The 26,877-nt window shown below is 43.8% G+C and overlaps 1 protein-coding gene across 1 annotated transcript in view; it reads left to right on the top strand.

Annotated features, from left to right (window-relative positions):
• Positions 1-16,792, top strand: part of otog (otogelin) — a gene marked incomplete at both ends in the record, with an annotated part of 54,243 nt that extends 37,451 nt beyond the window's left edge. The window contains 26 exons of the mRNA XM_079160460.1: positions 254-532; positions 2,609-2,726; positions 3,086-3,165; positions 3,540-3,611; positions 3,705-6,397; positions 6,566-6,743; positions 6,883-7,034; positions 7,303-7,392; positions 7,479-7,665; positions 7,839-8,059; positions 8,368-8,506; positions 8,978-9,166; positions 9,293-9,502; positions 9,599-9,703; positions 10,208-10,312; positions 10,414-10,515; positions 11,371-11,469; positions 11,649-11,689; positions 11,907-11,982; positions 12,508-12,683; positions 12,784-12,888; positions 13,142-13,261; positions 13,746-13,791; positions 14,167-14,238; positions 16,300-16,379; positions 16,592-16,792. Coding sequence (XP_079016586.1) covers positions 254-532; positions 2,609-2,726; positions 3,086-3,165; positions 3,540-3,611; positions 3,705-6,397; positions 6,566-6,743; positions 6,883-7,034; positions 7,303-7,392; positions 7,479-7,665; positions 7,839-8,059; positions 8,368-8,506; positions 8,978-9,166; positions 9,293-9,502; positions 9,599-9,703; positions 10,208-10,312; positions 10,414-10,515; positions 11,371-11,469; positions 11,649-11,689; positions 11,907-11,982; positions 12,508-12,683; positions 12,784-12,888; positions 13,142-13,261; positions 13,746-13,791; positions 14,167-14,238; positions 16,300-16,379; positions 16,592-16,792 — 5,936 coding nt within the window. The remainder of the gene's footprint in view (positions 1-253; positions 533-2,608; positions 2,727-3,085; positions 3,166-3,539; positions 3,612-3,704; positions 6,398-6,565; positions 6,744-6,882; positions 7,035-7,302; positions 7,393-7,478; positions 7,666-7,838; positions 8,060-8,367; positions 8,507-8,977; positions 9,167-9,292; positions 9,503-9,598; positions 9,704-10,207; positions 10,313-10,413; positions 10,516-11,370; positions 11,470-11,648; positions 11,690-11,906; positions 11,983-12,507; positions 12,684-12,783; positions 12,889-13,141; positions 13,262-13,745; positions 13,792-14,166; positions 14,239-16,299; positions 16,380-16,591) is intronic.
• Positions 16,793-26,877: the final 10,085 nt, after the last annotated feature.

The raw sequence follows: 26,877 nt of genomic DNA, 5'->3' as shown, positions 1-26,877 counted from the left end.
TTATTTGATGTGAAGGTCTAAGGACAGAGGATGTCGGATGTTGTACAAATGCATATACTGTATGTATGTATGTTTGTATGTATATATATATATATATATATACACACCTGAATATTTCTCTACATCCGCCACATGTCCAAGTGTCCTTAAGCGAGACACACATAGTGAAGCTCTATATAGTTCTTGTTTCTTCATCTCAGTCTCTGCTTCTTCCTCCTCCTGGTGGACAGATAAATCATTTTTCTCTCCACAGACACATCGCGGGTTTCCTTCGAGGCAGCCGACAGACCAAACTACTTCCTGTCCGCGAGCCCCGGCGGCCAGGTGAGGCTGGCCAAATGGGAGGAGAGCGATGCATTCTGGGACGGAGCCACCTTCGTCCTCCACAGGAACACCTGGACCCCCGGCTACGACTCGCTGGAGTCCCACGCCAAACCGGGCTTCTTCCTGCATGCCACGCCGGTCCGCCTCCACCTGCTGAAGTACAGACACGCCGACAGCTTCCGCAAGGCCACGCTGTTCAGACTGACAGGTCAGCGGCACTGAAACGACCAACGGGCAGCGAACGCATCACACAAACTGCGATTGATGACAAAATATAACGGATTTGATTTTAATACTTTTGAAAACATTCAGTGATTCACAGTGTTTTATAGCCTCAGTAGGAAATGTCCACTGCCTCCACTCTAATTCTAACAAAGAGAAAACTGTGACACAATATGAAATATTAATAAAACAAAACAAAACAATGTATAAATATTTGATCAGGCATCTTTAAAGGAGATTTGCGTTTCATGAAAACTGGATCTTGTTTTTTATCGTCACAAACTCATTTTGAAGACAAAACAAAACCGCAAACGAGACGGCTCATCTCATTTCTCTACTTCGCCTCCTCGTTTCCTCGTTTCCTCTTCTCCTCCGTCCTTCAGCAGAAGTCTCCTGACACGCAGCTGACACACACGTCAAATTTAATGGACGTCGCTTTAAAATTATGACTCTGAAGCACAGATGCCTGTTTCCTTGACTCCTCTCTCCTCGAGTCTCTTCCCTGCTCGCAAATCAGGTGGGAGGGACTAAGATGTGAGGAGAGGAGGCGAGGAAAGGAATCGAGAAAACTGAGAAATGAGAAGAGCTCTAAATCACAGTTTGCAGACCGACTTCCTGCCTCAGAGTACCTTAATTATTGTAGTTGTGCGCAAACAGTTTTGCTCTGCAATGAGGGGTTGTGCCTCAATTACATTACAGAAAAATATACATTTCTTCAGAAAGAATGACGATATTTTTTAGCTCAAATTCGGCTTTCTGAGCAGTTCATGTCTCTGGACCTCATATTTCGACCCTGTCTCATCAAAAGAAGTCATTGTTATAATAAACAGAAATCATAACTGTGAGGAAACGTTTAGTTAAGTGAATGTGCTTCCTCATCAACACACTGTTTGTTGGTGAAATCTGAAGAAGATGATCTGGAAAGGCATGTCGAGGTTCTAGTTATATTTTTAAGCCTCAGTGATCAGCTGGCCACCGGGGGGTGAAAGGTGAAGAGTAGCGACTCCTCCGGCTGCATTCTCCGCTCAGATAGCAGCCGGGCTAATCACCGAAGCTAAAAATACAGCAGCGTTTGTGTTAGTTAATGGAAAAGGCCAGGGAGCCGGTAGATTGTGTTTCCTGCTGACTGCAGTGAATGTCGAACACGTTCACAGCGAGAGTTTCTACGTTCATCACGTTACCGCTCTGTGAAAACATCTGAGGAGTCCTTCTAGATTAGTAACACGATATACTTCTTCTTCCTTTTACAAGTTGTTCTGCAGATTGAGGCGACATCATTTTTGTGACTCAACACTTTATGAGCAGTTTATTGAGACTGTTCAGTATATTTTAACACTTTGGAACCAAAAGTGGTTTCATTATTGCATTCACTCACATCGCGTTGCAAAGTTCAAATCAAGTTCACACATTCCACAGAAACCATTGATGTGATGGAGCAACTGTTGAAAAACATGAAAGAGATCATGATGCAACTTTAAGCACTTAAACCACTGAACCACAGACCGTTTTGAGGCTCAAACATGTCTTTAGTGCAGTATATCACAGTTATAATGCCATTCAATCACAAAAAATAAGAACATTTCTTTGAGAATTTCTTCGACAAAAATTGGAAAACAGTGGAATCCATATATTGAGCTATTTACAGTTTTACATCTGCTCTCTGCTCGGTTTAGCAGCCTCCAGTTCAGTCAAAGTTTCACTGAGTTTTTGCTTCTCCTGACAAAAGCGTTCATCCGTGTTGTGTTCAAGGGCCGCCAGAGAGTTGGAAATCCGACGATAATGTCTGTTTAAGACATTAGACGCAATAACAATAAAAACAAAGCGAATAAATGACATTAAAATAATAAGAGAATAACATTATTAGTTTTGAGAACAATGTTGGTTTTCTTTTAGCTGTGCTCAGATCAGATTATATCCGTTCAGCGAGGCCGATGTTTGAGACGTAACAGTCTCGTGACCCTGAAGTGACACGGTAAAGTGTGGTGTGTGTGTGTGTGTGTGTGTGTGTGTGTGTGTGTGTGTGTGTGTGTGTGTGTGTGTGTGTGTGTGTGTTTTTCATCAGGCCCCAGCGTGGACGCCCTGCCGGGTCCTCGGTGTCAGTGGCGGTACGATTCCTGCGTCGTCCCCTGCTTCAAGACCTGCAGCGACCCGTCAGCTGAAGCCTGCGTCGCCATCCCACAGTGAGACCTTTGACCTTTTCATTACACACACAGTCTCTCCTGGACTTAGAGAGACACATCAGGCCTCTGCTGAGCTCTAATTACATATCTGATGGAGCTGAAATAAGAGCTTTATGTGGGACAAAGAACTCTTCTCTGACACATCGTACTCTTTGCTCCAATTAGAATATATTCTAATTCCACTCATCATATTTATAGTTTATTTTTATTTTTGCACTGAAAAGATGTGGACGTGATATTCGACAATTCAGACTTTCAAATCCAGTCAAACTGTGTTTCACTCACAACCCCTTGTGTTTTATAAGCTTAAACGTGTATTGTACGTTTCATTCTTTGTTTGTGTGTCGCTCTCTGTACAGAGTGGAGGGCTGCCTTCCTGTCTGCCCCCCCCACATGGTCCTGGATGAGGTCACCCGTCGCTGTGTCTTCGTTGAAGACTGTGAGTATCTTGTCAGATGAACTGATTGTTTTTAAACAGGACGTGGTTGGATAGTTAGAACAGCGGTCTGAAAGTAGGTGGCGAGTGAAAAATCTGAGATGGTGTTATTAGTTTTAGCAACTGTTTGATATGAAGTGCCATGTTTTAACTCTCTTGTTTATCAGTGTGCAAAATCAACAATAACTTAAAATGATGGCGTTAAAAATGTAATATCAAATCCCTAAAATGAGTAGAAAACGATGAAGAGTCAGGAGAACAACAAACATGACCTCTAACTCAAAATATACCGAACCCTCCGTGAAATACGACCCAAAGGAAGCTCCGCTCCGCTCCGTCAGTGCTTCTCTAACTCACTCTTTGTTGTTTGGGTTCAGGCATTAAGGGCCCAGTTGCTGTGCAGCCTGTAACACCGTCCTCTGCAGCTGTCACTTCTGCAGCCTCCACGAGCACTGCTGCCTCCACCAACCCCCTCCAGACCACCACTTCCTCCACCACCACCTCCACCAGCTCCACCACCACCACCACCACCACCACCACAGCACCCTCCACCCCTCCACCCATCGCTCCCACCAGTAAAACCACCACCACTAGTCCCGCCGTTAGCACACAGACAACCTCGTCTAAAGCACCGCCGGCCCCTGAAGAGCCGACCCGTCCGGTCGCTGTCACCACTTCTGCAGCTCCTGAACTTTCCAGGACATCAGAGCCCCCGTCTCCTCCAACAGCGCCCTCCACTGTCAGGCCGGCGGTGGAGGAGCCGCTGTCTACCGTCGGAGCGACTGAAGCTTTGCCCACCGCTGCAGCGTGGACGACCAGAGCTGCGAGCTCCACCACCGGCCCCATCACGTCCAGAACGAGCAGCGCTCCTTTCGCCATCACGGCTCCCTTCTGGGTCACCTCCTCCATCAAGCCCACCGACCTCCTGCAGCCGCTTTTCTCCACCACTGCTGCCACAACCCTGCAGCCATCTACCGCCGCAGCACCGACCGCAAGCTCCGTCGAAGGGCCGACCGCCATCATTACCCCTCCTCCTGTTGTCGTGCACCCAACCCAAGAGACCACAGAGGCCACGACACATTCAGCAGCAGTCACTCCGGTTGTAGCCGCCTCTAGTGCAAGTCCTGCTCCGGTCTCACAGACGGCTCCAGTTACAGACCGGACTACCGTTCCCAGTTCAGCTACCACTGCAATAACCGACACCATCACAAAGCCTGTAACAGTGGAGCAACTTCCCCCAACAACAACAACAACAACAACAAGTACAACTGCACCCATCCCTTCGGGTTTACCAAGCACAGCCTCAGTAACCTCCTCACCTCTCCCGAGCTCACCTCCTGTTGAAACAGGAACTACATCTTTACCCACAGTCACTTCAGCTGAAACCACAGAATCAGTCACACCAGTTGCACCTTTCCCCACCAGTAGAACAACACCGTACATAAGTCCAGAGACAACATCACCACCTGCTGCCACAGAGAAGATTCTGCACACCGCTCCCACTGAACTTACAACTTCTGCAACAGCCGTTCCTGAGATACCGACGTCATCTCCAATCCACGTTGCATCGACCACAACTGCACCATCCGCTCCTTCCTCAGCTGCAACAGACAGGAGAACTACAACAGTGAAGAAAGTGACCATACTTGAATCCGCTGTGTCTGAAATACCGGGAGATTTCACAACAACGTCTGCACCTCCATCGTTGAAGATTACCGACATCCCGACTTCTCCCGGTTCCACCACCACGACTTATGCCGAGAGAACCTCCTGGACTACCGCCGTCCCAACAGCGGAGAAAACCACTCGGACCACAACTTCCAGACCTCCAGAGATGTCCACCGTGTCCACAGGCCCTCCTGTTACGACAAAACCAACTGTACCGCCAATGCCTCCTACGAAAACCACTGATTTGCTAAGTTTACCAACAGCAGAGATCTCCACCCATCCCGCGTCTACCGTTCGTTTCTCCGAGCCGTGGCATTGGGACACCTCCTCCACCTCAGTCTTTAGCCCCACAGTGAAGACGCAAGCAGAGGTCACGTCTAAAACTGTCGTCCTTGAAGTCACTTCCGCTAAAACTACCGAAGTTCCTCGGCTTCCCGTAACGTCAACGGCGTTTGTCACCTCTGCGACATCGGCTGCTGTGACAGCCACCACCGCCAAAACTACAACGCCTCCTGAAATCTCAACCGCAGAAATTGCAGCCCCGACAACCAGGAAACTGGCCACTCCCCCGCCTCCACCTGCGCCCGGTGTTCCTGAGACACTTCTCACCACCATCTCGACAAGACCTCCACCCGGTGTCGTCACCTCCACGCTCAGACCCGTCATTGTTCCGCCGATTGCAGAGACGACACACCCAGTGACCGGCAGAGCGGAGGTGTCAACGAGAGCTACAACCACGCCGCCTCCATCTTGGTCTCCGCCGCACACGACTACTGCTTCCACCGCAGCTCCAAGGCCGACGACTGTCCGGGACGTAGTCACCACCGGGTCGGTGTCCACTGAAAGATCCACAGCGGCTACAACGACCACCACCATCGCACAGACGACCGCCGTCAGATCGACACCCAGGGTTCCCGTGACAACAAGAGTTACCCCCAGAATCACGTCGACTGAGAGGTCAACCGTCAGGCCGGTCACTGCGAGGGTTACTGCAACAACAAGGCCCCCGGCATCAACAACCAGATCGACCACTCTCGGTCCGCCGTCGGTCACCTCGAGTTCTGGAACAACAACCACGCCAGGGTCGCCGTCTGCAGCCGTCGCAACATCTGCCGAGTCTGTCGCCACGTCGAGCGCGGCCGAACGCGCCAACACAACCGCAGCCGTGGCTCAAGGCCTCACCGCCGCCGTCGCTCCAGCGCCTGTTCCCACTCTCACAGTCCCGGCATCGACCGCTGTCCCCACGACGACCACCGGAGAGTCGGCCACGCCTGGGGAAACGCTGACAACCGAAGAGAGTGACGCGTCGCCGTCCACATCCCGACCGGCGACGCCTCCGCCTGACGCTCTCCTGATCTCTACCCAGAAGCCCGCTGTTCCCGCTACGACGTCACTGCCAGCAGCCACCTCGGTCCAAACTACTGAGCAGGACCAAGTCGATCGCACCGGCCCTCCTGCAGCCTCATCGCTCTCCACACCTTTGGAAACGACCAGACACACGGCAGAGGTGACAACGTCCAGGGCTGTGACGACGTCCAGGGCTGTATCGCCTACGAGGATGTGCACAGTAGGTTGATCTTCACTTCAGTCACATGGTTCATAATCAGTAACAACACAGTTTTCCATACATTTCAAAATAAGAGCACAAACTGCTGCTTTTATCACACAAAACAGTCTCTACTGGTTTTCTTTCCGGCTTACAAACATCTTAATTATTTCATGTGTTTCCGTCCAGCCTCCGTATGCAGAGATCGTCGATGAGTGCACGAAGTACATCTGCGTCAACAACCAGCTCGTCCTCTTCAACAAATCTCAGAGCTGCCCCTTCACCTCCGACCCCCCGAACTGCGGCCTGCTCGGCTTTGCCGTTCTGGTCAACGGAGACAAGTGCTGCCCAAAGTGGGACTGTCCATGTGAGGAAAACAGACACACGTTTAAAATATTACCCAGCATGCTGTTGTTTTTATTTGTATCATTTCTCCAGATGTTTCCCTCAGATGTTGGCCGATGTTGGTTTCAGGTTCTCACTGTCGTCCCTCCCGTGTGCTCCAGGTCGCTGCTCGATGTTTCCGGATCTGAATGTGATCACGTTTGATGGGAACAGCGTTGCCATCTACAAGGCCGCCTCGTACATCGTGACCCAGCTGCCCAACGAGACCGTCAGTGTCCTGGTTCAGGAGTGTCCTGCTGATTCGGAGTCACCAGTGAGTCCACATCACACGTAGCGGGAGACACAACAAAGATGTTGGGCTATTTTTCACTGTATATATATATATATCAGTTACATAGATTTGTTTTAGGTCTGTTTGATACAAAGAGATATCCAAAATTCCCTTGTTAAAAACCTTTGACTCTACATTTAGTAGGTTAATGCCTCATTTGCATATTCAAATATACAAATTCAGAAAACTTTTAACACAAAAAATAATTGTCTTATTGTCAGTAATTAGCTTATTGAATTTCTTTCCACAGCTCCTCTGGAACTTCACCAACCTGTGTCTGGTGGCGCTCAACATCACGCACAAATCCAACCACATCATCATCAACCGGCCGCAGAGGAGGGTGAGCAGCAACACTTAACACGTTGTTACTTTGCATATAAATACAGCCGTCGCAAACAAGCAGCGTCTGATGACGTCTTCTTTCAGCTCTACGTCAACTCGCGCTACGCCAAGCCTCGATTCAAAAAGTTTGGCTTCGAGATCTACGACACCGGCAACATGTACCTGATCCGCAGCCCGGCCGGTCTCAAGCTGCAGTGGTACCACAGCACCGGCATGATGGTGATCGACACCGACAGCTCCGGCAACAAGCTGCACACAATGGGCCTCTGTGGTAAGAGTTCCTCCGGGCACGCTTCTCACTGTATTAGCTGCTCTTTAAAACGCTTTAAAACACTTTAATGGACCCAGTAACTACATATGGCAGCAAGTTCCAGTAGTCACATTCAGGATGTCATGACTGGTAAGTAAGTAAATATAGTGTTTTTGTGAACCCTTCTCTCTCAGGTTTCTGTGACGGAGACCCAACAAACGACCTGACTTTGGCCAACGGCACCACGGTGGGCGCGAGCGAGGATCCGGCCGTTTTCATCGACAGCTGGCAGGTCCCCAACACCACGGGCTACGTCAGCCACAGCCGCCGCCGCGAGCTCAACTGCTCCACGAGCGACTGCTCCGGCTGCCTGCTCATGCTGCAGGACGACGCCTTCGAGCCCTGCCACGCCTTCGTACGTACGAACGTTCCCACGTTCCCTCTACTTATACGAAGGAGCTGGTGGACACTTTGCTTGGCTCTGAACTAAACACAGAAAAAAAGTGTGAAAAAGTTTCTTGGCAAGATGAAAAATACATAAATATGAACCAGTTATGAAAATCCTACTCATGCAATTAGTTTTTCAGCCCTTTTCTTCTCTTCAGTAAAAGACAAATCATTTTAAATGGCTGTTTTAAAATATGAACCATCTGTTTTTTCTGGTAATGATAGAAAAAGTCTTTTTATCATTTAATCAGGAGATGTTTGTTCTCTTGTTTCCAGGTCCCGCCGAGCACCTTCTGTGAGGTTTGGGTACGAGATGCCGAGTACGTCAACAACCAGTGTGTGGCGCTGGCTGCCTACGTGGCTTCCTGCCACAAATTCAACATCTGCATCGAGTGGAGGAGACCAGACTACTGCCGTAAGACTTCTGTCAGATGCTAGAAACAAACAAACGCTCACAAGCTTCTCTTTGAGCCGAGGGAAACTCTTCTGTGTGAAGAGCCTTAATAAAACCCTGTGATTTGGATCAGGGAGCGTTACGGTTAAATGTCTCTCACACATCTGTTGAGAGACAGATGCACACAGCAGTTGAATCAGCAGGAATAACTGATGTGTGGCTGTGCAGCTTCTTTAAAGCTTTGTTTATAAGTCGTAGCTCGAGCCTGTAAACTGTTCATTCCCCGTCATCTTTTAAAGTCTAAAGACTTTTTCTATTTTTGCTTGTTTTTCTTTTTCTTTATTCTCTATGACAGTTTTTAATAGTATTAACTGAAATGTTTCTTATGCACTCGGTCTTTTAAAGTTGTATGTAAAGTGCTTTGAGCTGCCTTGTGTCTGAACTTAGCTTTTTAAACAAACAAAAGTAAAGTGTGTGCGTCTCCTCCTGCAGCCTTCTCGTGTCCCGCTGCTCTCCGGTATCAGGCCTGTCTGCCGGCCTGCACGTCTCAGTCCTGCCCAAACCACGACTACGACTCGGACCCGGACCAGTGTTCAGGCCTGACGGAGGGCTGCGTGTGCCCCGAGGGAACGCTCCTCCACCGGCCGTACTCCGCCCTCTGCATCTCGCCGGACAAGTGTGGTAAGACGACAGTTTACGGATGGCATGTATTTACAAATCTGCATCACGGAGTGATCTGTCTGCTTCAGTAGCGTGGGCTCATTACCAATGAACCAGAGATCATGGCTGTATGTTGTGTGTTCACAGCCTGCACCGACAGCTCCGGCGCTCCCCGTGCACACGGCGAGGTGTGGAAGGCCTCCAAGGACGCATGCTGCATGTACCGCTGCGACAACGACACCGTCGCTCCCGTGGAGTACAACTGCTCCGACGCGGCGGCGCCGGCGTGCCGTCGAGCAGCGGAGGTGCTCATCAGCCTGGCCGACGACGCCAGCTGCTGCCCGCAGAAAGTCTGCGGTGAGGCCACGCTGGATCCCGAGCTTCAGATTAAAATCCTCCAGAGAACAGCGTCAAATCTGAGGCTCATTATATGTCTTTTATTATTGTGTGCAGTGTGTAACCAGAGCCTGTGTGACCTGATCCCTCCTGAGTGTAAATACGGGGAGAAGCTGGTGTCGTACTACAGACAGGACTCCTGCTGTCCGGACTACGTGTGTGGTGAGTTTCCTCTCTGATCAGTGAACTCTGATGGCTTCTCTTTATTCTACAAGGGAGGCACTAATGTTTACCATCAACATCTGTATCAAGTGATAACACAGATGTTTCGTGTCTTTAACTTTCCTCTGTCACAGTGACAACTAGTGCAATATCTTTCATCTTTTTTATTATAAAGAAGTTCTTTATGAATACTGTATCAAAAACTAATCCAATAAGAAACACACACAGAAACTCTGCATTCAAACGAGGATTACAACTATACAACATATTCAATTCAATTCAATGTGTCCTTATTGGCATGAAAGTTTCTTCCCATCAGCTGACAGGAAGTAAACACTGGAGTAAACAGGCCATTTAGGTAGATAATGCTAAGCTAAGCTAACATCCTTGTGCTTCATGTTCAATACACAGATATGAAAGTGCTATATTTAGTCATTTAACTCGACTATGACAGTGAATAAAGATGTTGTCTTGAAGCGTGGAACGATTCCTTTCATGTTTCAGAGTGCGATCCTGAACTCTGCGAGTCGGTCGTTCCCGCCTGCAGAGACGACCAGACTCTGATCGCCACCAGAGCCGACGGCAGCTGCTGTCTCGCCCACATCTGCAGTCAGTTCACACATTCAAACATGTAACTACCGGTGAACCATCAGCAGGTTCACGTGAAGCCGTCGGTGTGACGAATGAAGTGTGTGTGTTTTTTACTGCAGTGTGTTCTTCGTGTCCGGAGACGCCTCCTCTCTGCCAGGACGGCGAGGTGCTGACGGTGGACGGTAACACCACGGACCGCTGCTGCCCCGCCTACCAATGTGGTCAGACAACACACACACTCTGTGTTTTCACACACACAGGCTGGATATTTAAACATTTAAGAAAAAAGGATTTCATAATCGATGCATATCAGTTTTGATATCTTTACATTTGTTTGTTTAAGAATTGTGACCACGATCAGAATCAGGTTTATTGCCGAGTATGTAGAAACATACAATAAACATAGAAAATAAAAATAAAAAGCAAGTACCACAAAAGTCGAGACCAGACGGAGTGAGGCCAAAGCTGAAGTGTCTTAAATCCTGTATTCTCTCTAATGTCCATCCGGACATCAACCAATGAACAGAAGTGACCATATCTGGACTGAGGAGGAGTGACGTAGAGACGCTGTATAGTCTCTGGTAGAGACCTGTCAATCACTGTGTAGCCCCGCCCTAAAGCATCCCCTGCTTTATGGTCTGTTTGACTCTAAATGGACCATCATTTACTAAATGAACATCATGCTGTATTGAAGAAGACTTGAAACTAGAGATTGAGACCATAAACTCATGTTTACAATGTTTACTGAGGTAATACATCAAGAGAGAAGTAGAGTCATTTTCTCATAGACTTCTATACAACCAGAGGAGTCGCCCCCTGGTGGACACTAGAGAGAATGCAGCTTTAAGACATGAAGCTTTGACTTCACTCTTCAGAACCGGAGGTTTGCCGCCTGGTTTAGTATTAATACAACTTCTTGTTGCTAAAATATGTCCATAATATCATATAATATACTTTATTTAATAGATACTTTTCACCTGGCTTACCTGGATTTATCTGCTCCGATGCAAACAGCTGATTCCTACATGACTAGTTTTACTTTGTGTGTGTGTGTGTGTGTGTGTGTGTGTGTGCAGTGTGTGAGCCCTACAGGTGTCCTCTGCTTGTCTGTCCTGTTGGGATGTCGGTGGCGTCCGTGTCCAGTCCGAGTCGCTGCTGTCTGAACCAAACATGCGGTACGACTCGTAAAAACTCCCACGATGAGGCCGAGCTTTTAAATGAGATTAAGATCCACTTACACATTTAAAAAAAAGGGTTTTAATGGGTTTTTAATTTCTGGATCTTTTGATCATCTTAAAGCCTAAACACAGCTGAAACATTAAGATGATGAGCATTCATGTTTGTGTGATTTCAGAGTGTTCCTGTGAAAAGATTGCCTCCCCAAAATGTGGCCTGGTACGTCATGATTAAATATTTAGTCTGTTTTTAATATGATGCATATAACTCACTCAGTCAATGTATGTATTCTCTGGTTCTCTGTGTATGTTCTATGTGTTCTCTAAGTGTCCCTGGTTCTCTGTGCGTTCTCTAAGTGTCCCTGGTTCTCTGTGTGTTCTCTAAGTGTCCCTGGTTCTCTAAGTGTCTCTGGTTCGGTTCTCTTTGTGTTCTGCAGGGAGAAGCCGTCCAGCTGGACCGGGCCCTCCAGTCCGACCCACAGAACCAGTGCGCCTGCAAAAGATACAAGTGTGGTGAGTTAGACCGGCTCTACGTTCTGCAGCAGCTACTGCTGCACACGTTCTCTCGTAACAACAATTTATTTTAACTTGATTCACAATTAAAATGGATAAACACACAAATAAGTAATCAGTATGTGATGTTTATTTTTACTTGTTGATTTCACGAAATGATTTTATTTATTTCTCAGTTTATGTCACTGAGCGTTCTGTTGTTATTATTCTCTTACTTTGTCTGTCAAAGCACTTTGTAAACTCTGTTTTTAAAGGTGCTGTATGAATAAAGTTATTATTATTATTAAATAAATAATAGGATTAATACAGGCATACATCATATAGGGAGCATAGAAGAAGAAGCTGAAATAAACAAATACAATCTAAATGATTTTAAAGGGAAAAACGTTTTAACTAAAGATGACGTTAATTGAACAAAGTTCAGAGACCTTGTGTTCACTGTGACCTCTGACCGTGGATGTGTGTGCGTGCGTGTGTGTGTGTGTGTGTGTGTGTGTGTGCGTGTGTGTGTGTGTGTGTGTTCAGTGCGCGAGGCGGTGTGTGTGTTCGGTGAGCGCGGCATGTTGCGTCCGGGTCAGACTCTGGTGGAGCACCATGACGGTGTGTGTCACAGCCGGCAGTGCAGCCGCAGCCTCGACCCGACGAGCGGCTTCCACCTGCTGCGCACCAACAGCATCAACTGCTCCGCCCACTGCCAACCAGTAAGACCACACACACACACACACACACACACACACACATATACTGTATATGTATATGTAATGTCACCATTTCCTAAAACTAATCTTCCCCGTGTTTCAGAATCAGATCTACGTTCCCCCGAAGGACCAGACGACGTGCTGCGGTGTTTGTAAGAATATTTCCTGCCTCTACGAACAGGAGAACGGGACAACTGTTCTCTACAAGGTAGGAAGTCGACTAGTTATACATCAGTTATAGTTTATTAGTAATACTGGATATTAGGTTCTCACTACAATTTCAGTTTAACAAGTCTTATCTATCCCCGAAAAGTGTTTTTCATCCCTGTTTGTGTAGCTCAGCCGGAGTCAGATTAGCCATCAGTAGTAGTAGTAGTAGTAGTAGTAGTAGTAGTAGTAGTAGTAGTAGTAGTAGTAGTACTACTGTAGTACATCAGTTGATGCTGCCGCTGTGTTTTCAGCCGGGGAAGTCCTGGGTATCAAACTGCGTGAAGTTTGACTGCACAGATACTCTGTCGGGACCAACGCTCATCTCCTACTCCTACAGCTGCCCACCATTCAACGAAACAGAGTGTATGAAGGTCAGCATTACACACACACACACACACACACACTCACACACATACACACACTCACACACGCACACACACAACCTAACCATAATCACCTGGCAGGAGATAATCATTACTGTCTTATTACTTGCAACATTTGTTTTTATGCTGCATGATTCTGTTCCTGATTCATAATAGTGTTGCTTAATGTGAAGCAAGACATTTATAGTGAAACAACTGATTTATGAATGACTCTTTTCTTGCTCTGGACTTCGTGAAAATAGCCGGACAGATTTTTGTCTTTTGGGTCTAAAACTCTGGCACTTTTTGGCAATTTAACGAGCCAGAAACAGTTTGAGAACAACTGATCTGTACGTTTATTTGGGGATAAAATACAGAATTCCCCAAATTGTTATCTGACATATTGAATATTTGCACAGCCATCAACCTTCTGAAAACAAACTCATATTATCTTTATTTATATCTCAACATTTTGTGTCTCCTCTGCACTCAGATCGGTGGAACTATCATAAGTTACATGGACGGATGCTGCAAGACGTGTGAGTATCTGATCTGAGCGTAGCGGCGCGTCCGGTAGTTAGAGTAGAGCTGTAGGCTGCTGACACTGAAGAGTGCCTTCACCTGCCGCTCAACATGTTTCCAACATGTTTGCCCTTCAGTTTTGTCCGTTTCAGTCCAAAAATCTTCAACCAACATTGTCCCAATTGGAACCCAGCTGCTGTTTTCTGTTACATTTGTCTGCTGTTTTATTCAGATTAGAGAGATCTGTCGGCGTGCTTTTCAGTGAATTCAGTAACAAATGGCAACGGATAACTCTTTCAAAGTGCCAAGTGATAGAAGTAGTATAGTCACTGAAAAGCATCTGATCACATGTTTATGTGCTGCAGCTTACCATCATGTACCAATCCCACCAGGTACTGGATTCTCTCTGTTCCCTTTCCCCGTTAGCCCCCTGACTCCCACAGTTAACACAAACTGTGAACGAGGTACCAAAACAACAAGGCTTGTCAGTGCCATTGTTGATATTCAACAATGTACTCCCTCCAAAAACCAAACAGAAAATCAATAAAACACAGGAAGTCTGACTGCAACCAAACGGTCCTCTCAACTGTCTCATTTCAGGTCTCTGTTGAATCAAAATCAGTAGAATAAAACCAAAACATGCTGCCAAAATAAAAAAAGATATCAATATTTATAACATTTATGATGCAGATGTTGCATCCTCCTTGCTTCATGGAGTTGTTAACTTCTGACGATTGCTTGTGAATTCCCTTTTTTGAAAGTTTTTATCTTAAAAAACGTGATGAAAAAAAAACGAATTTACTGAAGTAAATAAAGGTGATTTAACACCTTCAAGAAGGCGGGGACACGATCCTGTGTGCAGGCCAAGAATGATGTCACACTTGAGAGGACAGTAAGAAGTATTGACCCCCAGCCCCTCCCTGTGGATCACGTACATGTAACACGACAGCTAAACTCTTTCCCCATTTAGCACTGTCTGGGCAGTGCATTGTTGATTGCCAACAATGTGCTGTTGGTAGTTGCCCAGTAGTCGGGCTTAGACGTCTGCATGTGTCAGTAGATACTGATGTGGGTTGGTGTCTGTAGCTGCTGTAGAAGGTCTGCATGCTGCTACACCATAGCCGCTGTGCTGCTCCACCACCAGGGGGAGCTGTGTGGGAAACCGAAGCTGCTATGTGAGGCTTATTACTTATTAAAGACTCATCAGTGCAAACACGTCAAGAATCGCCTGTGTATTCATTTAAAAAGACTCAAATAATAGAGTAGCGGAGTGGAAGGAGTTATTTTTAGCATCCAGAGTTCTTAAAGTAAAATCTTGCTCAAAAAAAAAAAAAAAAATGTGTGGCTGTTGAGTCTGTGACTACACCAAGATCTCTGACATTGTCTGTGGTTTTTAACATCGACGATTGAAATAGAGCACTGACTTTTAATCTTTCCTCCTTGGCTCAAAAAACAGCAAACTAAAAGTCTGGCACATCCAATCGTTGATTTGTCCAATGCATTTACTCAACGCTTTAATTGGACCATAGTCCCCTGTTGGTGTGGTTACGTAAATGTGTGTGTGTGTGTGTCTCATCTGCATAATCATGGTAACTTGTTTAGTTGTTTTCCACAATCGTAGCCAGTGAAAGCAGTTAGAGTTCAAACAGAAGAGGCCCCAGAATGGAGCCGAGGGGAACGCCGCATGTCATATTTGTCTGTGCAAATGTGACATTACCTAAAGACACAAAGTTCTCTCTGTCCTTTAATAAAGATTCAAACCAGATTGGAGGACATCAAAACAATTGTTTAGTGCCAAAGACGGCCCTTTTTAGTGATTTTACTTAAAAATGGGATGTTTGATATAGAACCATAATTATTCATGAGTGACGTGTCTAGTTTGTTCTTTTTTTACGAGTGGGACGTGGGAAGACACCTGAATGATTCCATTAAGAACTATGAATGTAATATATTACTTACTTACTCGAAAACAGCTGCGTTGTTTGTAAAAGAGCAAACAGATCAAAAGTAATCAGAGTTGAAAAAATAATGAGAGCGCTGATATGTAATCTTACTGTTATAAACCAGATGCCACACATAGCAGCTTGATGTTACTGCTCAGTTTGTTTTGTATTTTAAATGAAAGCAAAGTTGACAGAGCATGTTTACAAAAAAAACTGTCTTTTTGTTGCATTCATTTTATTTATACTTATGCTTATTTTATATTTGAAAATATTGTTTTGAAGCCATTTTGTGTATGTGATAACTGCATGAAGCATCTCATCGACCCTTTATATTTTTGTTAAGCTTCCTCCTTTGTTACTTTCTAACTTTAAAGCTTTCATATAAAGTACAAGTTGTATCCTTCATCTAACTCAACCATCCACTAAAACACTTTGTGCATGATCTACAGCCTCTCAACTTCAATGAAATCCTCTTTCCTGGTGTTTGCTGTGTCTCTACATGCAACTCAGATGTTTTTTTTGTTTTTGGATATCTCACGTTAACTTTCTTCCAACTGATTTGGTTTGTTATCGTGTGAACAGGCAAAGAAGACGGGAAGTCGTGTCAGAAGGTGACGGTGAGGATGACGATCAGGAAGAACGACTGTCGCAGCAACAGGCCGGTATGTTCTGTGTCCGAATCGCAACTTCTTAACCTCTTGCTACCATATGAGTAGGACATGTCATGAAAAAGAAACAGCTTGTATTGGAACAGCAGACAACATACCGCAGATTGTAAAAAATGACCCTTAAACAACTCCATTTATGTTATTTCGCTGGTTCTTTTTGTCGCCCTGCTACCTTGCACCTGTACCGATTCTCTTGTGTCCTGCAGGTGAACATTGTGTCGTGTGATGGGAAGTGTCCGTCCGCCAGCATCTACAACTACAACATCAACACGTACGCTCGATTCTGCAAGTGCTGCAGGGAGACGGGGCTGCAGCGGCGCTCCGTGCAGCTCTACTGCAGCGGCAACGCAACCTGGGTCAGCTACACCATCCAGGAGCCCACCGACTGCTCCTGCCAGTGGTCCTAAACACACACACACACACACACACACACACACACACTACACACACACACACACACACACACACACACACACACACACACGCACACACACAACCAGTGTTCACATCCTCTAGAACAACAAAACAAAAGAAGAAGAGGAAGAAGAAACCTCAGCCGTGTTGCTTTAGGATGTTGGGAGAGTGGAATACTGAGCTCTGATTGGCCGGACTGCACGAGTGACGCTCTTGCTACTCCAGTTAGTTGTTCTGCTGCCTCGGCTGGCCGGGAGGTGGTACTGCATGGCACCGAATGTGACCTTTGACGTCTGATATCTACTATTTAAAAGAGTCACATAAAGACGAGCGTGGCCTACTTATGACGACACCAAATGATGAGTTATTTTTGTTGTTGTTACATATGAGAAGAGTTTTAATTTAACAAATTTAAATTTATTAAAAGTTGTTCAGTGTATCATTTTAACATCAGTCCATCATCTTGTTGATATCATGTCTTAAAGGAGAGGTTTTGTGCTTTTTTGCACGCTGTAATCATTCCTCCTGTTCATACTGGCCATCTTCTTAATTTACAATTAATCTAAGTGACAGAAGACAAAATCCATGTCTTCTTTATAGTGCAAAGATTCTTATATCATCTTCCTGGACAGGCGAGAGGGAATTTCATACTAAAAGCACAGTAACTTTAGAAGATACTCACTTGATTTGTCGAAACCAGGTGGCTACCTCCAAGTGAAGCTGATGTAGAAATGTGTATAACCTGCATTCTCTCTAGTGTCCACCAGGGGGCGACTCCTCTGGTTGTATAGAAGTCTATGAGAAAATGACTCTACTTCTCTCTTGATTTATTACCTCAGTAAACATTGTAAACATGAGTTTATGTTCTCAATCTCTAGTTTCAAGTCTTCTTCAATACAGCATGATGTTCATTTAGTAAATGATGGTCCATTTAGAGTCAAACAGACCATAAAGCAGGGGATGCTTTAGGGCGGGGCTACACAGTGATTGACAGGTCTCTACCAGAGACTTATACGGCGTCTCTACGTCACTCCTCCTCAGTCCAGATATGGTCACTTCCTGTTCACTGGTTGCTAAAAAACAACAACACAAGATGGCGACGGCCAAATTGCCGAACTCGAAGCTTCATAACGTCAGTCCACAAACCAACGGGTGACGTCACCATGAGTACGTCCACTTCCTATAGACAGTCTATGGTCTAAACTCAGCTCAGGTTGCTGACGATTTATATTAACTAAATATTTTTTTGTCCTTCTCTTAAATAGGAATTAGAACAGGGGTTTCCTTTTTGGCCAAAAAAAACAGGAGGAATGATTTCACCAAACTGAAAATATCCTTTAACACATGTTTCCTGTAAACTAATGAGAACACGGAGGAGAAGACAGGCAGCCTCTAACTGACATCAGTAATACTCACATTACTCAACATTGGTCTCAACAAAGCCTCCATTTCTACCCTCCCTCCAGTTTATATGAACTAAAGTCTCACATTCTCAGAAAATATCACACGGAGGTCACAATATAAACTCTTGGCAGTGAAGTCTGTCAGCATTTAGAAATGTCAAGGAAGAATGTAATTAAGATTCAATTTACTTTAATTGGAAAATTGATTGCTATGGGCAAAATGTTGAGGTATATATTTGTGAAATAGAATAGAATAATAGAAATAAGACACGTGAATGTTTTCTTTTACTCGTTTTCTTCCCCACCATGTGAAATACAAATCACAGGCAGTTCACTGGAGTATAATAACTCAGTATAATAACTTATGAATGTTAAAATGATACACGAACGCCTTTAAAAAAACACGCTTCAAAGAGGTCAAACGTTTAGCTGCGCTGCCACCTCCCCGTCAGAGGAACGCAAATGTTCAGCAAAGGAAAAAGTAAGTTATTTGTTTCTGAGCGTAAACTCATTTCTCTGCGCGTCTCCGTGGAGTTCATGTGTGCTGCCACGACTGACGAGGTTTAAAGATTAATATCAAAAACTTTAAAAAAAGAGGTCGTGATACAGACGATCGGGAAACAGCTTCTGGACTCGGTTCAGTCCGTCGTCGTCGTCATTGTTTGGAGATCAGAATTTACCCAGAATTCCTCATGCTGTGTCTTGTTTTTGTAAATACCTTTTTTAAACGATTTGCAATATCAGATTCTTAGATGTTTCACTGTTAGAAAGCTAATAAACTGTATATCCAGTGAAGTGAAGTATGCTTATTATAATCAACACTAGAGAGGTGTATTAACTGATTTAAATCCAGCTGTACGTGGAGCACTTTATTTATTTATTGGAGTTTGATCGAGCACAGCCGTTCTGATATTTAAGGACGACAACACAGAGAGAAAGGAAGCGTTGGACCCGACTGAAGAACAAACTGACCGAACACAATCCAACACTTTCATCTGGTTTCATCTCCAGTAACAGACAGAAAGGATATGAGGGGAGCATGGCGGTGCATTCTAAATACATGTGTCTCTCTGGAATACATTCTTCATGTTTGCTCATATGAAACAGACCTCCTGTACCTGCAGACCACCACGTGGAAAGTATGTGTTGTACTGTAATGTTGCAGGATGTTTATGGAAAATATAAAAATCTAAAAGATAAAAAAAACAATAATAATAAAAATGATTCACCTGGATAGTCGATTTGTATCATAAAAATGTACATTTGCATTTTCAATAAATATTTCCTGGAAAAATGTAACTTGTTTGCGCTTTATTAGATTTATTAGATGCAATAACGTTATTTTCTTTGTTATATTGTTAATGTTACTGTGACTCAGACGTATCCGAGGCTAAAGCGTAACAGCACTGTCTATTTAAACTTTGTCAAACTACTGTTGGACCTTAAATAATGTCAGTATAATAAGCCATGAAAATGACATAGTATAGCATCACATAAAACAACTCATTAAGGAGTTGCAGTATAGCATGCCATAAAGAATATCATCCATCCATCCATTTTCCTCTGCTTACCCGGGGTCGGGTCGCGGTGGCAGCAGGCCAAGCAGGCTGACCCAGACTTCCCTCTCGCCCGCAACATTTTCCAGCTCAAACTGGGGGATCCCGAGGCGTTCCCAGGCCAGCTGGGAGATGTAATCCCTCCGACGTGTTCTGGGTCTTCCCCGGGGTCTCCTCCGGAATATCTAAAGAATATCATAAAAAGTCAACATTAAATAAATTAAGAGTCTCCCTGCTGTGTTAAACGTGCGTCTGTAAATGTTAACTGTTCCGACTTGGCTGTTTGTTGTGTCGACTCAGAGCATATGAAAACATTACAGTTGCTTCTTTAATTTCAGAGACCCGAGTGTCCAGTATCAATCCACTAGGAATCCAGATGTGTGACGATGGATAATCAGAGGAAGTGAGAACAGTCGATCTGCTCCTCCTCCTCTCGTATATCAGACTCCAGACTGGCTGGCTGGTCTGAACACATGTTGTCGGCAGTTGTTGGGAAAACGATACCGAACCGTGAACCCACAAAATCCAGACATTTCTTTTAGCAGACATGCAAGCCGGGCCACCACCGATGAGCCGCCCAGACCAGGCGAGGAGATCACACAGCTGGCGAGTGGAATAAAGATCTGCGACGCCAAGCGGTGAAGGCAGGAGCAGTGCTGAGCTGTCCAGCTGATCAGGGGTAGTGGTCACAGAATGAATCATGAAAATATCATACAACACTGCATGTCGTACAAAATCATTAGATCTCATAATGTAGCATGCTGACAGTAAAGCATGTCCAGTTCAGTATATCATAAATGTGACACAAAAAAATGTCATAAGTAACAATATAGTCTGCCAAGAAATGTCATTAAAGTATGTTATGCCTTAAAAAGTATACAATGTCATGAACTTTTTTTTTTATATCATAGTATGGCATGTATGGTACAGTATTTGAAAATACAATAAAAAGGTTATAGTATAATATAAATAGTATATGTGTAGTATGTCAAAAAATGTCATAGTATCAAGAAAAAAAGGTCATAAAAAGCTCATAGCATGAGCATGAAAACGTCATAGTATATTATGTCATCAAAAAGAAAAAGTGAAAAATATAAAAAATGTCACAGTATGTTATGTTAAAACATGTGTTTTAGTGTAGTATGTTTAGACAAACTTTCATTTAATAAAATGAAGTATAGCATGTAAAGTAATCTGAAATTTTGTCAGTAAAGTGTGTAAAAGAAATGTCATAAAATGTCACGATAAAAAAGTGATTAAAAAATAATGTCAAAAAATGTCATAAAAAGGACATATGCCAAGAAAGAAATGTTTTTTAAATATATTAAAGTACGTTGTACGTTGAAAGAAATCTCTTAAAAAAGACAGTATGTATAGTAAGTCGAAAGAAGGTAATAAAATATCATATTATAGTATTTCTTGAAAAAGTATCACAGCAGAGCGTGTCATAAAAGTATCACAGAAATGAACAGTGCAATATGTAAAAACACAGAAACAATTAAACATTCGGGTTAGCCAACACAATAAACATCATGAAAATATGAAAACAAACTTAAGTCAGGTCATGTTTTAGGAGAAATGTCACAAATGTCGCTGCCAACTTATTTTAATAGAATAAAGTTGTTCTTTTATTTTGTTCTTTTCTATTTTTTTGACGATAAATAAACTGTTAAAAATCAGATCAGCTGGAAAACCCAACGTCACAAAGCTGAAACCGAGCTGTTCTTCTTTTTAGAGACAGGACAGCGTGAGAACTTATGATAATATATAATAATATATAATAATAATCTTATAGAAACATCAGAACCACGGTTTTGAATGCAGGATTACTGATAGTGGAGTATTTTCACAGTGTGGTATTAGTGTTAGTATTGTTACTTCACTTCTTGCACCACTGCAGCTCAGTATCATGTTGATACCGCTGCATTGTACTCGCTGCTGCTGCTGCTGCTGGTTTTAAGATGAAGTCATGTTCTGTTTTTATTCTGCACAACACGCCATCCAACCGTCCAACTCTGAACATGTTGATGAAAGAACAACACTCATCTGATCTCCGGTTTAACTTCAATCATGATCAAACGATAACCCACTAAAGAACGGCGTGGACCTCGGAGAAGCTTTAAACATTCAAATAAAACTTAAGTCCGCCTGCATTTACTAAGAATGATCCAGAGAAAGATCTCTTAAAACCTCCAGTCCTCCAGTTTCCTCTCTATGTGTGTGGTTTGGTGGGGTGTTTGGTGGTGGTGGGGGGGGGGGGGGGGTCATCTTGCTCTGGTAATCCTGCTACAACAGCTGAACACCCCCCCCCCCCCAACCCCAAAAGAACCCACGTTCCCGCTGCTTAAAGTGACAGTTCTTAACATGTCCGTCCTGGATGATTTTCTATTTGAGTGTAAACGATGACGTTCAGCCTACAGCTACATGTGACATTCAGGTTTTCAGAAGCTCCAAAAGAGAAGAAAAACTGCGATAGAGCATTTTTTCCCAATAACAGTTCATAACACGATGGACAGCGACTTAACATTTCTGGAAATTAAGATCTTAGAAATTGCCATTTTAAGAGCTGTATATTCATTTTAATTTGGTCATTCAACAATGTTACAATCACTGAAACGCTTCTAAAAACATGAAGCTAACATTGTAAATTCCACTACATTTGTTTGATAACCAAGTTTTAGATTATTAATGTGAAACTAAATCAACAAATAAAATATGATGTACTATTATAGAGTAAGATAAAGCTATATTACAGGTTCAGTGGCCCAGAATTACATTTTATAAAAGGCAAAAACAAAAGTTAATAAAAGAACTGAGCAGTTTTCTGAGGTTTTTCATGTTTCCACGTTGTTTCTCGTTAGTTCATGTACAAACTGTCTGCAGGATCTGTCCTCAGATGACTCATGATGCACAAGACAAAACAAAACATTGTTCTAAATAGTGATGAAGTAGAGATACAAGTCTAAACGGGCTAAAGGCTCAAACATGTAAGTGTAAATTCAAACCAATGAAATATAAAGATGTGTGTATTGTTTCCACCAACATGCCCGGTAGGGATTCCAGCACCAGTCACCAATCCCAGCCAGAGAGAAATGCATTGTGGGTTAAGTCTCAAAGTGACATCCCTGGAAAGTGATTGTTAGCTTGACAAGCTCAAAGCAGCTGCAGACACACACACACACACACACACACACACACACACACACACACGCTCTCTCGTGCTGGTGTGTGTGACTGGTTTTTCAGTGAGAGTGAAACTCAAGACACACCGTGGAGACGTCTGAGGGGGGGAGGAGCTACAAACTCAACTGGAAACTCGCTTTCAATCATCATCATGATCTTCATCACCTGCAATATTAAAGCACCAAACCGCTGGTGTTACAAGCTCCAGCCAGATCACTTTTTGCTTCCATTCATTTATAAACACGTTAAAATGAACACAAACTTGAACAGAAGATCTGATTTCTTTGTTAAAATCTCTTCCTCGCGGTTGTTTGATGCACTTTAACTTGAGACTGATTTGAATGATGTGAATCTCACGACAGCCTCCAGACAAAGATGTGTGGACAATATTCACGAATAAAGAAAGTTTTAATTGGTTTAATGGATTATTACATTTTTAAACAGGCCGTCAGAATGAACTCATTCATCCACTTTTGAATGAGATTGATTCTTATTGATTCATTTTATCCTGATATTTATTTAAATGATCATTTGTGGGATTAAATGCTTATTGTGTTGATATTTATCAAACTGTGACATGCTGATGAGTCCGCTGCTCCTTCCTCTTTCAGGGCAGAAGCTCATAAAACATTTCAGCACCGTCTTCAATCAGCGCTCCTTTTGTCTCTGTGACTATTAACAGAACGGCAGCGTCGCTCTGATTTACATCCATGAGGAGGAGGAGGAGGAGGAGGAGGAGGAAGAGGAGGAGGAGTGAAAAAACATCCCGACGTCAGAGGCAGCTGATGACAAGGCCAGACCCCCGGCCGTCAGGTAACGTCCTGGGACCGAGCGCTGGACATTTGTCCCCTCTCCAGGAAGTGACCTGATGGCTCCGTCACAGCAGGAGAAAGAGAGAACAGGTTGAATTGATTTAACCTTTGACCCCTGAGAGGAGTGAAGACAAGAGGACCTGATCTGTTCTCAAGACCAAAACACAGAGGAGGAACGTGGATGGTGCTGCTTCCTCAAACTGAAAACCAAGAGTCTAAATGATTGTGATGTTGTGTAATGATGGAGGAAGCGCTCAGACCTTCCAAAATCAAAAGTAGTAATATTACTCTGTAAGGAAGTAAAAGCACCACAATATTAGAAACTAAATGAAAGCATCAAAAATATAAAAGTACTCACTATGCAGATTATTTTTATAATGGATGCCTTAACATATAAGAAACATGTTATTGTTGTAGCTGGTTTTAAAAAAGATGTCCTGCTGGGTAGTTTATCGTTTTAAAATACATAGATTTTTAATTTGTAGACGAACTAAAGCTACAAATCACAACCCTTCCCTCTGAAATGTGCAGAAAATGTAAATATTAAAGTACAGACTTCTACTTAAGTATAGTATTTAAGTAATTTGTACTTTGTTACATTTCACCACTTTGCAATTACAATAATAAATGCACATTGTGACCGTCCCTTTACTGTATCTGACGACAAAACGTTCCAAATCAGATCTACAATCCGTGGAGCAAAGTGAGGAAATGGAGCTCTGCGGTTGTTGTGTGAGCCGTGGTGATTCATGGCTGCAGTGTTGTTTCATAAGAGAGGAGAAAACCGCCAGAAGTTTCAGGAAAGGTGACCGACAGGGACGAGTCATCAGAGCCGGAGTTCAGATCAGAGTGAGCAGCAGCTACTCGCTCACTTACCGCATGTCTGGTACTCATCGTGTCGTAAGAAGACCGCTTCACAAACTGTATTACACGTACAGAGAAGTTACTGTTGAAGAAACAAATGCAACAGTAAAACCTTCTGAAAAAAACCCGACCGAAACTAAGTTTAAAAATATGATATTTCACTTTATTCTACATGTTCTCATTTTACCCCAAATAAACCGTTTACTTTAACCAGATTCTGTAAAAAAACATTAAATTCTGAACTCCTCAACGCAACATAGAAGCCATGATTGATTCATCTGAGACCAACAGTCATGTGACAATAAATCAGAGAAACGTCTACTGAACTGCAGGCTGCTGAACACAGAGGAGAGAGGAGAGGAGAGGGGAGGAGAGGAGAAAGGAGAGGAGAGGAGAAAGGAGAGGAGAGGAGAGAGGAGAGGAGAGAGGAGAAAGGAGAGGAGAAGAGAGGAGAGGAGAGGAGAAAGGAGAGAGGAGAGGAGAGGAGAGAGGAGAGATGAGAGAGGAGAGGAGAGAGAGAGGAGAAAGGAGAGGAGAGGAGAAAGGAGAGGAGAAGAGAGGAGAGGAGAAAGGAGAGAGAGAGGAGAAAGGAGAGGAGAGGAGAAACGAGAGGAGAGGAGAGGCTGGAAACATGTGAACAGCTCAATATATAACGCACGTGGAGCCTCCATTTATTTGGTAACATTTGTGGCAACGTGTTGCTTTAGCAAAGCTCTTCTTCATCCTTCACAACAGAAACAAGAGGTTAGTCTCGGGTTAGCACTGTTGGAATATCAGCTGAACAAATCACAGTTTAAACCTCTTCAATCAGAGAGACTGACTCAATATTTAGAGTTCAATAACGACCGAGGCTCACTGACACTTTCCTGGACTGGAAAACTAATTCAACATCGAAGTGTATTTGTGAGAGTGAGTGAGAGTGAGAGAGAGTGTGTGATGGTGTGTGTGTGTGTGTGTGTATGTGTGTGTGTGTGTGTGTGTGTGTGTGTGTGTGTCCCAGCAGGCTACTTGTATCCTAATAGAGCAGTTAGTCGCAGCATATCACAGTGTGTCCAGAGGTCCAGAGGTCCAGAGGTCAACCACCTCGCCCCGCAACAGGAAGTAGTAATTCACAGAAAGCCGGTGTCAGCGTCACTCAGCCCGTTCACAGAGAAGTCGAGCTCCTCCTCCTCCTCCACCTCCTCTCTGTCACCACTGAGACACACAGCAGCTGACTGGTGGAGCTGGTTAACTTTGGACTTTTTATTTCCCCTTCTAGAGTAGACTTACTCTAAAACACAAGTGCAGCTCACCCTAAACCGCTTCTTAACCCAGATGTTGTCTTCGTATGCACCTTAATACCGTAATACGTAAGAGCAGTGAATTCTACACACTGGCCGGTATAAAGTCAAGTTTCCTTTGAAATGTTCACAAATGTATATATAAATAAACAGATATATTCAGAAAATGAATTCTTGTTTCTATCGTTAACAGTTGGTGGTGCTAATTCTCCAGTTGGGCGTCATTAATCTACAAAAGAAGACAGAATGAGATGATATGATTAAAACCTACTTCATGCTTGTGGGCCGATTGTTTCAGCACGTTCTCACTCCCAGTGCCTGAATGAGAGGTTTTCTAAAGGGACGAAAGTCTTTGTTGTAACTTTAAGATAACACAAATAATAACCTTAACTTTGACGTATGACTTCATTACATTACTAGATCCTTAATCTAAAGCAAATCAAACACTGCATTCAAATTAGCATGTAAACATGGAGCGCAAAATGCAACCTTCCTACGGATGTAGAGATACAAGGTAACGTGAAAGACGTGAAAGACGTGAAAGACGTGAACACGAACTCTTGCAAACTCAAAACTTTAAGAGTTTTACACCAGACTGATCAACATCAACTATCTTTACCTAATCCTAAAGTTTATTTTGAAAAAAGACACAATGGATGTAACAAGCGTATATTGTGACACTTCGTCACATTTAGTTTTTAGCGATTCACCAACTTTTCCACATCAGCCTAATAAAAAGCTGTTCATGCAATAATTTGACTTTTAATTTCTCGTGTTCCCTCTCAGTTTACAAAAAAAAAGCAAATTAAATTGAAATAAGTGCCATGAAGTGAAACTCAAAACTTAGTGGAGAAGAGCTTTAGTTTAAACTCTGGTTGTCTACTTTTACACCTACGCACACTTTGGCACCACGTGTGAATTCTCTGTTCGTCAACGGACAGAAGTTGTGCTGCCGCCCAGATTTCTCCGTCTAAAACGGG

The sequence above is a fragment of the Pholis gunnellus genome (assembly GCF_910591455.1).
Source record: "Pholis gunnellus genome assembly, chromosome: 1".
NCBI classification, from domain to species: Eukaryota; Metazoa; Chordata; class Actinopteri; order Perciformes; family Pholidae; genus Pholis; species Pholis gunnellus.
The sequence above is the reverse complement of the archived record's forward strand: the minus strand, read 5'-3'. Positions and strand labels throughout refer to the sequence as shown.